This window comes from Podarcis filfolensis (genome assembly GCF_964270895.1).
Source record: "Podarcis filfolensis genome assembly, chromosome: 6".
Taxonomy (NCBI): domain Eukaryota; kingdom Metazoa; phylum Chordata; class Lepidosauria; order Squamata; family Lacertidae; genus Podarcis; species Podarcis filfolensis.
The window spans coordinates 94,214,113-94,229,349 of record NC_139609.1 but is presented as its reverse complement, the minus strand read 5'-3'; the positions used below and the strand labels follow the sequence as shown (position 1 = coordinate 94,229,349).

General features: G+C 41.9%; 1 protein-coding gene across 12 annotated transcripts in view; it reads left to right on the top strand.

Annotated features, from left to right (window-relative positions):
- The window catches only part of RTEL1 (regulator of telomere elongation helicase 1), a 70,075-nt gene that overhangs the window by 34,906 nt on the left and 19,932 nt on the right, over positions 1–15,237 (top strand). For all 12 annotated transcript variants that reach the window (XR_014549155.1, XR_014549156.1, XM_083618361.1 and 9 more), the window contains exons 22-25: positions 4,323–4,400; positions 7,479–7,625; positions 8,647–8,762; positions 11,494–11,617. Coding sequence is in view for 10 of the 12 variants with exons in the window: in XM_083618361.1 (XP_083474487.1) it covers positions 4,323–4,400; positions 7,479–7,625; positions 8,647–8,762; positions 11,494–11,617 (465 nt within the window). In the remaining 2 variants the exon portion in view is untranslated. The remainder of the gene's footprint in view (positions 1–4,322; positions 4,401–7,478; positions 7,626–8,646; positions 8,763–11,493; positions 11,618–15,237) is intronic.

Below are 15,237 nucleotides of genomic sequence, written 5' to 3'. Positions count from 1 at the left end.
GAGGTGGCCAAAGTATTGGAGCCTCATCTTCACGATCTGTCCTTCCAGTGAGCACTCAGGGCTGATTTCCTTAAGAAGGGATAGGTTTGATCTTCTTGCAGTCCATGGGACTCTCAAGAGTCTTCTCCAGCACCATAATTCAAAAGCATCAATTCTTCGGCGATCAGCTTTCTTTATGGTCCAGCTCTCACTTCCATACATCACTACTGGGAAATCCATAGCTTTAACTATACGGACCTTTGTTGGCAAGGTGATGTCTCTGCTTTTTAAGATGCTGTCTAGGTTTGTCATTGCTTTTCTCCCAAGAAGCAGGCGTCTTTCAATTTTGTGACTGCTGTCACGAAGTTAGGTAGGCTAACAGGAATAGTGGCCGTTTCCTCCTAGCAGTTTTATTAGTTTTATCCTGCTCACATAGCACTCCATGCACCAGAAGGTATCTGTTTTTTTCTATTAGTGTTTTCCTGAAGCTTGAGCCTTAATCAAAATCCTGGCATTTGGGTTATACGCAGTAGTGGTTGGTAAAGCAGAGTTGCTCACGTGGCTTCCCAGTGCCAAGCATCACTGCCTGTTACCGAAAGGGAGATGGGGAGAGACAAGGCGTCAGGAAGCTTGCCGCAGGGTGCCGCAGCAGTGTAACCAATCAGATGCTTCACCCGTGATGCCAAGTTCCTTTTTTTTTTTTGAAGATATTTATTGAAGTTTCACAAAAACATAAGTTTACAAAATGAAAAAAGGTCATATAATAAGAAAAAGATACAAAAAAAAAACATAGAGAAATACATGAAAAAGAAAAAAGATGAATAAAAATACAAAATACAAAAGACAAATAGCTAAAAAAAGAATTAAAAACAAATCCGTTTTTTGTAACTTTGAACTCATTAGCTTATTTCCTTGGCCTCCTCACACCTCCCCTTTTTATATTCCCATTTAAATAATCAAATCAGCAAATCCTTACCCTCTTTCATTTATCTTAACTCTGTATCTTAACATATTATAACTCTATATTTTCATCCATTATCAATTCATTTTTGCATATTCTTATTAACTTTGTTGCTAATGCCACTTATTTTCAATCCAACATCATTTTAACATTCATTAATTTTACAGTTACAGATAAGGTGCTACTGGAAGGAAAAAAAATTAATTTTACAGTATTTCTGAAGATAGTCTTTAAATTTCTTCCAGTCTTCTTCCACCAACTCTTCTCCCAGGTCTCGGATTCTGCCAGTCATTTCCGCCAATTCCATATAGTCCATCAGCTTCATCTGCCACTCTTCCAGGGTGGGTAGCTCTTGTGTCTTCCAATACTTTGCAATAAGTATTCTTGCTGCTGTTGTTGCATACATAAAGAAAGTTCTATCCTTCTTTGGCACCAATTGGCCGACTATGCCCAGGAGAAAGGCCTCTGGTTTCTTCAGAAAGGTATATTTAAATACCTTTTTCATTTCATTATAGATCATCTCCCAGAAAACCTTAATCTTTGGGCACGTCCACCAAAGGTGAAAGAATGTACCTTCATTTTCTTTACATTTCCAACATTTATTATCGGGCAAATGATAAATTTTTGCAAGCTTGACTGGTGTCATGTACCACCTGTAAATCATTTTCATAATATTCTCTCTTAAGGCATTACATGCCGTAAATTTCATACCGGTGGTCCACAACTGTTCCCAGTCAGCAAACATAATGTTATGACCAATATCTTGTGCCCATTTAATCATAGCAGATTTAACCGTTTCATCCTGCGTATTCCATTTTAACAGCAAGTTATACATTCTTGAAAGTATCTTAGTTTTGGGATCTAACAATTCTGTTTCCAATTTTGATTTTTCCACCTGGAAGCCAATTTTTTTGTCCAAATTGTAGGCCTCTCTTATTTGATAATAATGAAGCCAGTCTCGCACTCGTGATGCCAAGTTCCACCCCTCATCTTCCTCTTCCCCTTTTCAGTAATTGATAGTGATAGGGTTTGGAAACCAGGTGAGCAGTACCACTGTGACAGATATATGACATATCAGAAGTACACATTCATCACTTTGGCCTTGAAACACCATATAACTCTTAATAAAAATGTGTGATGAACAGCAAGTTAACATTTAAAAAATCATTCAGAAAGCTCAAGTGAGTTAAAAGGAAGTTGAACATTGGACATATTTCTGACTCCTGGCAATTTAGATTTCCCCTGCTTCCTTTAGATTTTTATAGACTTTTAATTCTTTTTAGTTTTTGAAATAGTTTTTCGGATTTTAAATAACTGTAAACCTCCCCCCCCCCCCAAGCTGGCCTATGACTGTAATAAAGATTTGATTTGATTTGACCTCTGGCAGAAGCACTTTGGAAACAGTGCAGTGTTTTGAATAATCTGCTAAAATTGAAATTTCTCTGCCGGGTTATCCTAATTTTCCGAACATTTATGTGCATATAAAATGCTATATATTTCCTGTTTGTCTTGTCTTGAACATAATTTGCGGGAAGATAAGGAACAGGAATTCTTTGTGTTGTGTTCCATGGAAGCTGCTATCTCACATGGCTTGATATGAGATTTGCAGGTTTCTTGTAATGAAGGGTGGCTCATTCATGGAACTAAACATCTGCCCGATTGAGCAAAGTTACCAAGATACCGGGATCCTAGATCCTGTATATTTCAGTGGAAGTTGGAAAGCTGTTACGTTCCAGAGGATGGGGCCACAATCACAGAAGCTGTAAGCTTCTATGTAATGACAGGACTGCAGATACAGTATGTTCCAAGGAAACCAGGAATCAGTCGAAGGCCAAACATGATTCAAAGACAAAGTCAGGCAACAGTCTAAGCTCACAGGGTGTCCAGGCAAGGTACAGTGGAGCAAGGCAGAGTGACTAGATCTGGGACCCAGATGTTTCCAACAAGTGGAAGGCTCAAGAGGGAGGCCTCCTAAACCAGATGGTAGCCTCAGCTGCTGGCTGTGATGGAGTAGCATGGATTCCTTACTCACGAGAAGCCCCCTTACGAGTAGAGTGACATATTTGGGTCCGTAGATGCATAATGTGCCATTTCTCTTCAGCCCAGAGCTGAAAGCTTTTGGTGCCGGCACTCTTGAAAACAGGGAGCTGTGAGGAGCCTGCTCCACCTCCTCCTCTGGCAGTTTTATTTGTTTTATTTATTTCACAACATTTGTATACCACTTGACTGTAATAAAACCCCAGAGCAGTTTACAAAAAGAATAAAGCAATAAAACTACCTGTTAAAAACCCAGTTAAAAAGACTTAGTTTAAAACCCAGTTTAGAACATTCAAAAGATAATTAAAACCAGCAATAAACCAAAAGCAGATTAAAACACATGATACCTTCTACATGTCTTGTTAGGCTTGCTTAAACAAGAATGTTTTTAAAGGTAAAGGTAAAGTGACCCCTGACCATTAGGTCCAGTCGTGACCGACTCTGGGGTTGCGACGCACATCTCGTTTTATTGGCTGAGGGAGCCGGCGTACAGCTTCCGGGTCATGTGGCCAGCATGACTAAACTGCTTCTGGCGAACCAGACCAGCGCATGGAAACACCGTTTACCTTCCCACTGGAGCGGTACCTATTTATCTATTTGCACTTTGACGTGCTTTCGAACTGCTAGGTTGGCAGGAGCAGGGACTGAGCAACAGGAGCTCACCCCGTTGCGGGGATTCGAACCGCCGACCTTCTGATTGGCAAGTCCTAGGCTCTGTGGTTTAATAATAATAATAATAATAATTATTATTATTATTATTTATACCCCGCCCATCTGGCTGGGCTTCCCAGCCACTCTGGGCAGCTTCCAAAAAAATATTAAAATACTGTAATACCCACAGCGCCACCCGGGTCCCAAGAATATTTTTAGCAGGTGCCAAAAAAAGTATTTTTATTTACTTACTTACCACCCTATACCCGGAGGTCTCAGGGCAGGACAGTGAAGGCATCTAGCCCGTGTCAATAGGCAGGGAGTTCCAAAGTGTAGGTGCTACATGGGGTAATGCAATCACAAAAGTTTATGGGTCCCAAGCTCTGAAAGGTGTTATATACCGATAGCAGCACTTTTAACTTGGCTCAGTAGCAGATCTGCAGTCAGTGTAGGTCTCTGAGCAGAGGTGTCATATGCTGACGGGGTTTTAGTCCTGTCAGCAGTTGTGCTGCAGCATCCATCATCAGAAGGGCCCTCAAAGGGATCCTAAGCATTGGATTCAAGGGACCGTGCCTGCTCCTCAAGGTCCTGTGGGGTGTCTTGAGAACTCTGTGCCTGGTACCAAGCCTGAGCTAGGCACGACACAAGTTTGTCCTTAAATTTTCATTTACATTTTTCTCTCTCTCTCTCCTAGGTCATAAATGCCTATTATGAGAAGATTGTATGCCCCAAGTCTAATGGTGCTGTTTTCTTGGCTGTGTGCCGGGGGAAGGTATGTGTAACAGATTGCAGAAGGCTGAAAGTTAGACTCTCTGCAGAAGCCAACTTGTGCAGAGCAACAGTGGGAATTTATTTATTTAAGAATCATAAGAACTGGGGAAGAGTCGGATTCAGATCCCCACTCAGCTATGAAGCTCACTGGGAACTTTATGCTTGAAATCTCTTGGCCTAACCTATTTTACATGCTTGTTGGAAATCAATTAACAGAATCTGAGCAGTTGTGTTAAATAGTGGAAATATACTGCAACATTTTGTTGCAGTCCTACTTCTGTGAGTTGTTATTATTAGTTACATTTTTATACCAACTCTCTCCCAGTTCGCTCAGGGTGGTGTATATGGTTCTCACCTGGTCATTTTTATCTCTGCAACAGCCCTATGAGACAATTTCGGCTGAGAGAGAGTAATCGAGAGGGTCACCAGTGAGCGTCATCACTAAGTGAGGATTTGAATCCCTGCATTTCCTGTGCTAGCTGGATGCTCTAACCACTGCACCACACTGCTTCTGAAGTTCCATTACACGCATGGAAATAATATAAGATTTGTTGGCTGTTACTATACCATTTCCTCACTAGTTTTCATCAGCAAGATGGGGAAATTTAAACTCATTTCCTACTATCTGTTCTTGTCTTTCACAACCCTACCTCCAACAAAGTTTCTACTTTCATAGGAACTTTAACACACCAGATTGTGTGTCAAATACCCTATGCATGGGTGCCATGAAGCTTGTTTGTGTGGTGTTGCTGGACTGTGGCAACTTCTAGTCTGCATTTCCTCTGGGCCATGAGCTTGTTCAGCTGTCTTGTGTGAACTAAGATAATGTCCTGCAGCGCTTCCCAGCTGATGTGTCTTCTAAGGAAAGATTGGTAGGAGTGGGCCTTTCAAGGAAGCTATTCCGTCATTCCATATCTTTCTGCTGAGAAACTCGTGATAAGCTTCCAAGAAACCTCAGGATATCCTGGAACTATTTGAAAATGATGTAACTAGCACAAGCTTAACTTTTGAAGCGGCAGCATTGAAGCCAAAATAAAAATAAACGAAGCATGCTATCAGCATGCTTTGAGACAAAGAGACATAAAAAAGCTGGCTTCCTGTGTTTACGGTTGGGGTTTTTGTTTTTGTTTTGTCTTTTGCTTCTTATGGAAAGTGAAAGTGAAAACGTTAGGCATGTTTCTTGACCATTGTAATACTAAGGTTACATTACAGACCTTATTTGGCAGCCACTGGGAACTTCCCGGTGACAAGGCTCTGCACAGAAGAACAGTAACTTGTTACCTTTTCCTTTTTTATTTGTGTATCCATTCATTCATTCCTTCATTTACCATATATGATCTTTTTTTTAAAAAATCATATTTTTTTCCCCCGGCAGTGGATCTAAGCTGCAAGATAAAACATAAACATGTACTTAAGCTACAACATATTGCAGTGGCAAGTTTAAAAGGTCTAGATAAATAAAATGCTGGTGGTGAAAATAAAAAAAAAAGATGTTGTGAGGGAAACTTCTCTGGAAAGGGTGTTCCATAAATAGGGTGCTATAGCTTCAAAATGCCAGTTTTTTATTGCTACCCTCCTTACTTTACCTGGAACTTAGTGTGTGTCCTGGTCCAGCCTTGGAGGGCTCTCTCCACTGTGATAGGAATTTTGAGGACTTAGATATATGGTAATGTTCATAAGTGTACCAACCAAGCACATACATAGATCAGCACAGGAAGGCCAACCTGGAACCATTTTGATTCCTAAACTGAGCAAATGTTTTCTCTACATGGTCAAAGTGGAAAAGCCTCCCCATTGTCGTTTCCTTCACAAATCCTGTCTTAAGGGTATGTCTGTGTTTGAATAAGGTGTGAGCCTGTGACCTGGCCCAGGAACTAAGTATTTATCATTACAAAAGACTGGCCAGGCTACCCAGGAAATCCAATCAAGTAACCTGCCAGACAGGAGATAAACAAAAACAGGAGAAAAACAATATTAAAATTTCTATTTTGGACCGCCTTTTCTGTGATGTAGGTGTGATGTATCTGAGGGGTGGTCTTAGGTTACACCCCTTCTGTGATGTATGTATGATGTTTCTGGGGGTGGTCTTGATCTACAGGATGGGAATTTCAAAAGTCTTTATAAGGCCTTGCACACCATTCCCCATAAGGGAAAAGGGCAATTTTTGTTTACAACACCACATCCCAGGAGGCCACTGACTTGATCATGTGATGCCTTCATGGAGTGCTGCTTGCAGAATTTTTGAACTTCTTGATGTGCAGATTGAATGGGCTACTAAGAGCCAACTAGTGTGTTCAAACCATAAATGAGATTCTAACTCAGTGCTTCCTAACCAGCAACTTACTTTCATCGCTCCTAAATTGCACTAGAGGGACGTGGGTGGCGCTGTAGTCTAAACCACAGAGCCTAGGACTTGCCGATCGGAAGGTCGGCGGATCGAATCCCCGTGACGGGGTGAGCTCCCGTTGCTCGGTCCCTGCTCCTGCCAACCTAGCAGTTCAAAAGCACGTCAAAGTGCAAGTAGATAAATAGGTACCGCTCTGGTGGGAAGGTAAATGGCATTTCCGTGCGCTGCTCTGGTTTGCCAGAAGCGGCTTAGTCCTGCTGGCCACAAGACCTGGAAGCTGTACGCCGGCTCCCTCGGCCAATAAAGCGAGATGACCGCTGCAACCCCAGAGTCGGCCACGACTGGACCTAATGGTCAGGGGTCCCTTTACCTTTACCTTACATTGCACTAGTATAGTCATGAAGTGGCCTTTAGACTGAGGCATCCAGAGAATTATATCATAGGCCTTGGCACCATCAAGCGGAGAGACACAGCTCAGATCTTAAGCACCCCCTGTTTGCAACCTTAAATTCCGGCAAGTAGGCACAGCAGCCTTGCAGCGCTGTGCTTGAGCTCATGCCCCTGCCAAGTGGCCCCCCTTCCAGAGATGACCTGGAGCCCCCAAAAACTCAGGAACCAACCCAGAACAACAGCTGAAGTGCGTTCGGGACCCTCAGGGAAGACTGGAGAAGCTGGAAGTGGAGCAGGAATTTGTCTCTGCCTCTTTTAGTGACAGACATCATCTGTTTTCAGGCTAGCGAAGGTTTGGACTTCACGGACAGGAATGGTCGAGGTGTCATCATTACAGGCCTTCCTTTCCCCCCTCGCATGGACCCAAAGGTCATTTTAAAGATGCAGTTCTTGGATGAGATGAGGTCAAAAGGTGCCGCTGGTGGACAGGTAAGAAGGGAGCCCTCCCATTGATATTATGGATATTTGTCATCAAAGCGAGCCCTGCCATTAGGCAGAGTGAGGCAGCCGCCTCAGGCTGAAGGTTCTAGGGGGCAGGTAGCTGTGATGAGGTGTGGGGGAGCTGAACTGTGTGTGCTACATGGCATGCCCTGCTGCACCCCTTAACCTAGCTTGCTGCTCTTGGATCTGATCCATCACCAGTGCTAAAATAAAGACAAACTAACAGTCCAGTTGGCGTGGAAAGTGAGTGGGGTATCAAGTCCTTTGCCTCAGGCAGCAAAAATTCTTGGTCTGACCCTGTTTGTCTCTGTTCTCTCATTGCAACTTTTCTCTATGGATATCAGTCCCATTTCCTTGGGCCACAGGAATATTTGTTGAAGGCTTCTAAAACTGGCTTGGTTATTTATGAGAGAATTCTCCATTGGCTGCTGTTTCTTAAGAATTTGTAGACAGTTTGCAAGTGGCAGAGTTAACCTTGTATTAATGCATATCTAAAAGGAATGTTGCAAATGTCTGAAGCGCAATGCACAGTGTTATTAATCCAGATAAATCTTCATGGCAGGGAGGGGCCAGCTGGCTGGGCCAGTGTGGTGTAGTGGTTAAGAGCGGTAGTCTCGTAATCTGGGGAACCGGGTTCGCATCTCCGCTCCTCCACATGCAGCTGCTGGGTGACCTTGGGCCAGTCACACTTCTCTGAAGTCTCTCAGCCCCACTCACCTCACAGAGTGTTTGTTGTGGGGGAGGAAGGGAAGGGAGAATGTTAGCCGCTTTGAGACTCCTGAAGGGGAGTGAAAGGCGGGATATCAAATCCAAACTCTTCTTCTTCTTCTTCTGGGGTGACCAGTTCCTCTTTCAGAAAAGAGGTGGTCCTAAGCTACAGAAACAGTGGGGAAGGGGAGAACCAAGGACAGGCAGAAGGGCATTCTTTGCAGATGTGTTTTCAGGGCATCTCCTTAAAGGGTAGTATTAATTTTGGTCTGGTGTTTGATGCATTTTCTTTGACATTTAGTATTTATCCGGGAACAGCTGGTACAAACAACAGGCTTCTCGTGCAGTGAACCAGGCCATTGGTAGAGTCATTCGGCATCGACAGGATTACGGCGCCATCTTCCTCTGTGACCACAGGTGACCTTCCTTCTTGCTTGGGTAGAGTTCTCGTGTCCTCATCTCCGTCTACTTGAATTCTGTACCATCTGTGCCATCTCCTTGCTTTGCTACTGTGGAATAAGCCTTCAGAAAGTAGGAGAAAATGGACAGTTTTCCAAATGGAGGAATGTAGAAGGTGGAATCGCCCAAAGTTTCATATTGGGATCTGTGTTTTTAAATTAGTTCATAAACAAGCTAGAGCTAGGGGAGAGTGGTTAGGTGGCCCTGTTTTCTGATGATACTAAATTGCTCGGGGTAGTTAGAACAAAAAGATTGTGATGAGCTCCAAAAGGACTCTCCAGACCAAGTGGATGGGCAGCAAATTGGCTCAATTGGTGCACCTCTCTGATTTCCTTGCTTGCTTTGTTACCGTGTAATTCCAATGTAATGTTCCACCATTGCGACCACCCTTGTGACTTCTTCTGAGCATGCTTGGTTCCCATTTTCAATCTGAGCTTGGATGGAAGAATGCAGGATAGCTGTTCAGATTTATTTGTTTCTAAGGTGTCTGTTCTTGGGGAAGGGTTGGGTGTGTTCAGTTCTTTGGTTAATGTTTTTGTTTTCTCTATTCTAGGTTTTGTGTGGATTTTTGTGTTCATATAGTTTTTAAAAAATAGATGTTTAAATTACTTTAATAAAACAAAACAGCAGAATAAAAATATATACTTAAAAAAATTGTTACAGCAAAAAATAGTCTTGAGGCACCTCAAAGACTAACAAACATGGCAGAAGCCTTTTCTTTATTTTCGAGAGAAGCAAGTCAGAGGTGACATGATACTGTAGAAGTGTATAAAATTATGCACTGCATGCAAAAAGTGGATAGAAAAATGTGTTCCTCCTTTCATGTTACTAGAACTTGTGAACATTCAGCAAAGCTGAATGTTGGACGATTCAGGAGGGACAAATGAAAGTACTTCTTCATGCAGTGCATAGTTCAACTATGGAATTTGTTCCATCACTGGTGGCAGTGATGGCTACCAACTTGGATGGCTTTGAAAGACAAACCTGTGGAGGTAAAGGCTACCTGGGGCTACCAGCCACAATGTCGATTCTCTGCCTCCAGAGTCAGAGCAGTGTGCTCCTGAATACCAGTTGCTGAAAACTGCAGGAGGGGAAAATGGTCTTATGCTCTGGTCCTGCTTTTGGACTTGCCTCAGGGCATCTGGTTGGCCACTCAGAGAACAGGATGCTGGACTGGATGAGCCATAGGCCTGATTCAGTGGCCTCTTACTTTCTTAAGTAATACTTTAAAATAATAATGTGCAACCACAAGCCTGCAGGATGCAGCTGCGCCTGTGACTAGAACTAGGCAAATTAATGGGAGCAGCTATTCAGAGAAAGCTCTGAGTTGTTATTCTGGCCAGTGGAAAGGAAAACTGTTTACCCATGTATCCCTTGGTTCAAAACCAAAATAAAGAAAGAAATATGATCTAACCAAAATATTTCTCATGTGTTGCTAGATTGGGTTTCTAAATCCACATCAGTAGTCTTAGAATAATAATCCAAGTTAAACGTATTCTTTCGGGAGAAATTGCATCATCTTTTCGCGGCTTTCTTCGAAAACAGGAATTCTCTGACTGAGAACTGGGGGATTCTATCTCACCACTTGCCACCATATGTGCAAAATGTGGGTTTTGTCCCACTGCAGTGACATCTAATGTGAAGAAAGTCACTAAACTGGAGTATGTGGTCCTTATAATTGCACTCCTATCATAAACAGACAAATAAATTTATCTCTGTAGTACACCATCTAAAATGGGGTATTAGGTTATCGGCATGGCATGCAAATAGATGGAGAATGGTTTATTCAAGACTTACTTACTCATGCTGCATATTAATATCTATTCCTATATGGTGTCTAAGGGACACCTCCCAAGTTTAGAGGGGATGCCCACTAGCCTGGAGTTTCTGCTTGAGGGCCTAGGGAAGGCTTTCAACACTAAACCCTTAAAAGTCAGGTTGTAGTATTCTCTGCTGTGGGAGAGTTGAATCTGTTTCAGGCCACTCCCATGTCTGCAGGGTGGTTCTAAGTAATCCTCTGGGAATGCACTATTTTTCTAAATGGAACCTGTAACTGGAAACTGAACAATTCCAGATGAGCTATTATCTGCAACTGGTGCTCTCTTCCTAGGAAAGGAATGGTTTATGAAACCAATCTATTCGTAACAGCAGTGGCGAATTAAAAAGCAGATCTCATAAGCTGTATAGTTCAGTCAATCAATTAGACGCTTCGTAGGAATTGCAAAGGAGGTTGGCCTGATCCAGACATTGTGGAGGGGAGCCTGGTGATGACTGCTTTATCTCCCACAGGTGGCAACCCCGCAAAAGGGGTTTTGGAGCTCTTAGCTAATTCATGTGTGATTTCTGGCCAGCACTTCAGTTGACTCCCTTATCCAGCACTTGCAATCCCACAGTGTTTTGCAACTTACCATTTAACCTTTTGCTGTATGGAAGAATGAGACAAGTGTAAATGTAAGGATACTGTTTATCCTCTTCTGTTATTTTTGTGATGGGGATAAAATTATTATGGGGTGCTATATCCAAAGGTGTTTTCTTTTACCAATGGTATCAGATGTTGCAGAGCAGTTAGGCATCCAATTCTATCTTTTTTCTGGGTTGTTTTGGTGGGAAAGTGTTACAAACATTTCTAGGCATGTCCCGAAACTGTTTTTGTCAGAGCTTACTAGTGTTCTTTCCCACTTTCCAACAGGTTCATGAATACAGATGCAATAGCCCAATTGCCTTCCTGGGTCCGTCCTTACATCAAGATTTATGAAAAATTTGGGCATGCCGTCAGAGATGTGTCACAGTTCTTCCGTTTTGCCCAGGAAACTGTAAGTTCCAAGCAACTGTAGGCAAATGCTATTAGTCTGCAAAATGTCTGAGAGTTACCTTATGACTAGCATTCCAGAGGCATAAGGCTACCCAGCCAGTTGTTCACAGGCTGCTTTGGGATCTGATACACTTTGGGTTTTATATATATATATAGAGAGAGAGAGAGAGAGTGTGTGTTTTTTTAACATATCATTTTCAACAATAATTGAACATACTTTTACATCTTATACAGTTTTTTGACTTCCATCAATCACATCTGAAAATTTTCCAATCTGTTCACTTAATATACATTTCTTACTTTCACTATTACCTTTAATTCTCCTAACTACTATCTCTATTCTTTCTCTACTTTGCAATATTTCATATATTTCTCCTTACAAAACTTATTGTAGTCCTACTAGCGTAATTTGTTGGTTACAATTGCTCTTCAAATAGTTCGTATATTTCTTCCAATCTTCTGTAAATCTCTGGTCCCGCAGGTTTCGAATCCTTCCTGTCATTTTGTCTAATTCTGCATAGTCCATTAATTTTGTCTGCCATTCTTCTTTCGTCAGAATTTCTTCTTGCTTCCATTTCTGGGCTAACAATACTCTTGCCGCTGTTGTTGCATATAAGAACAATTTAACATCTTGTCTATTAATATCATCACTTATAATACCAAGTAAAAATGCTTCTGTTTTTTTAAAGAATGTATATTTCAACATTTTTTCATCTCATTATATATCATTTCCCAGAAGTTTTTTACTTTCTTAACATTACCACCACATATGATAAAATGTTCCTTCTCTTTACATTTCCAACATTTATTATTTGTTTTATACATTTTAGTTAATTTCACAGGTGTAATATACCATCTATACATCGTTTTCATCATATTCTCTTTCAAAACATTACAAGCTGTAAATGTTATTCTTTCTTTCAACAACCTCTCCCATTCTTTAAGCTGTATGTTACATCCAAAATCTTTTGTCCAGTGTATCATCACCAATTTCACTTCCTCGTCTTTCAGGTGCCATTCCAACAGTATTTTATACATTTTAGACATTATTTTACATTCATTGTTTAATATTTCTATTTCAGATTTTGATTTTTTATCATCAAATCCTTTCTCCTTTAAATCCTCTTTATACATTTCGTTGACTTGGCCATAGTTCATCTGGGATCTGATACACTTTGGCTTAGCAGCATGCTGTTCATTTAGAACAGTCGGAAGAGGTGTAACACCCTAATGTACAAAGTAACAAAAGGCTTCCCAATGCTGGCCAAACTTTTTACAAAGGAAGCTTTATGCTGCAGCTTTTTTTCTCCAGATGTACAAAATGGTACAGTTCCAAATATAGTGTGAAAATTGTATAGTTCCAAATATAGTGTGAACCTTGGACTGAATAAATATTGCATGCATCTGCAGAAATCTCTTGCTTCTTGAATTTTACATATGTAAAGTGGCTTAAGATCCTAATCTCTCACCGTTTTCTAACCATATGAGAGAGATCACAATTATTTCTATTTTACAGATGAAAATACAGCACAGAGGGAGTTTCCAACAGCGTCTTTTTGCTGCTCAGCTGTTTTGATCGGGTGCGGTGGGGGGGAGACCTATTAGCAAGTACAGCTATAGGATACATCATATAGTTTTCTCTTTATTAGTTATTCTCTTTAGTCACTAGTTGTTGTTTCTTTCATTTAGTTATTCTGGCATAGCAGCTCTGCTATCAAATGGATCATACACTTTGATTTTAGTGCACTCCAAAAGACATACCCCCCCATAGGTTTTAACTGTTCTATGGTGTTCATGCCTATCATGGCATATTAATTCAAGCCATCTGGCTTCTCATTTCACCAATACAGAATGTTTTATTTATTTCATTTATATCCTCACCTTTTCCTGAAAAACCCCAAGTTGACATTTGTGGTTATCTTCTTCACCCCACCCTGAGAAACAATTTCTTCACAACGGCCCAGTGAGATAGGTTAGGCTGAGAGAGTGTGTCAGTGAATTCCATGACTGAGCAGTGATTTGAAATTGGGTTTTGCCAGTCCTAGCCTAGAACCATTACAGCACAAGGATGTTCAGCACCAGCAGCACTTCCTATGAGCTAGACACAATGGCATGCACACCTTTTCTATTCAGGCACCTCTCCTTTTCTCATATAAATTGGGGATGTGTCTATATTTTACATCAGATAAAACAGCCTTCATCAATCTCGTGCCCTCTGAATGCTTTGAACTACAACTTGCACCACAGTTCTGCCTTCTTGCTAGGATTCAAGCTCACCTTTTTCTCTCTTTTCCATCCTACTGCTTTGTCTTGGCACTGGTTCAGAGCCCTCACGGCCTTTCCTGATCCAAATAGCATGAGGAGAACTGGATGTCATTAACGTGCTGGTGGCACCTTCTCCCCAAAGTTCTAATGGCCGTTCCCAGTGGCTTCATATGAAACAGCATTGGGGAGTGAGGAGTGCCCTGCAGCAGCTCATAGCATAACTGCCAGGAGGCCCAAAAGCACTCTCCCAGTTCTACTTTTTGGACTCAGGCCCGTAGCTAGGACCAGAACCGCTGTAACACAGTGACCTCGCTTCCCATTCTACAGAACCATTCCAGGAGGATGCCATGGTCAATGGAATCAAAGGCTGCATAGCACTCGAGAAGCAGGAGCAAGGTTGCACTCTCCCTGTCTCGCTCTCTGCAAAAGTCATCCATCAGTGCAACCAAGGATATCTCAGACCCATGGCCAGGCCTGAACCCAGATTATGATGCATCTAAAACAATCCCCTTCTTCACTGCTTGTACTTTATCCCAATCTGGCTCACGTCCATTGTTGGGGGTGGGGGGAAGCAAGGGGAGTTCCAACTCCCCTCCTATGCTTCTCCTTTTGATGGAAACAACACACACCCATCCACCCACTTTAGAGATGAACAGCCCAGCAGGCACCTGGCTAAACAAACACATTTGCCATCATTATGACTAGTTTCATCCTAATTCTCTGGGGTGCAACTGGGATTCATTAGCTATAAAACTTGTCTCAGGCATGAAGCACATTGTTCTGTAAATCTGTTCAGACAGCAGTTTTTAATTACAGCTAAAGTGAGGGGTACTAAGCGACTGTAGATGGACCTGTGGTCTGAGCTGATAGAAGGCAGCTTCTTATTCTCCTCCAACCAGATTCTGAGATGGCTGTCACCATCTTGCCCTGCCCTTGGCTTTCAGCATTCATTTGATTACGGTTGACAAGAGAATGATGTAATGGGTAGCTCTTGGAGTAACCTTTTCAGGATCAGAACTGTCAGGTTGTTAATTATATTAACTGTCCTGTTTTACATAATTTCACGCTATAGTCAGATGAGAAGTGGTTCTTTGCTAAGGGTGTGTGTCTCCTAGACTAACCTTAGACTTTCTTACCAGTATAATTAGATGGGCCTCATCTCATCTTGGATGGGCCACATATGACTTGTGTCATGCCAGAGGCTCATTTATACCATGTGTCTTGACAGAGTCGTACAATCAACCCGTGCCACCTCATTACTGGTATCCCTTCTAGGCGTTATCATAGTCCCACAGATGTATAGCCCAGTTTCCACCTAAATATAATATATTAACCATGTTATTTCTCAACACACTT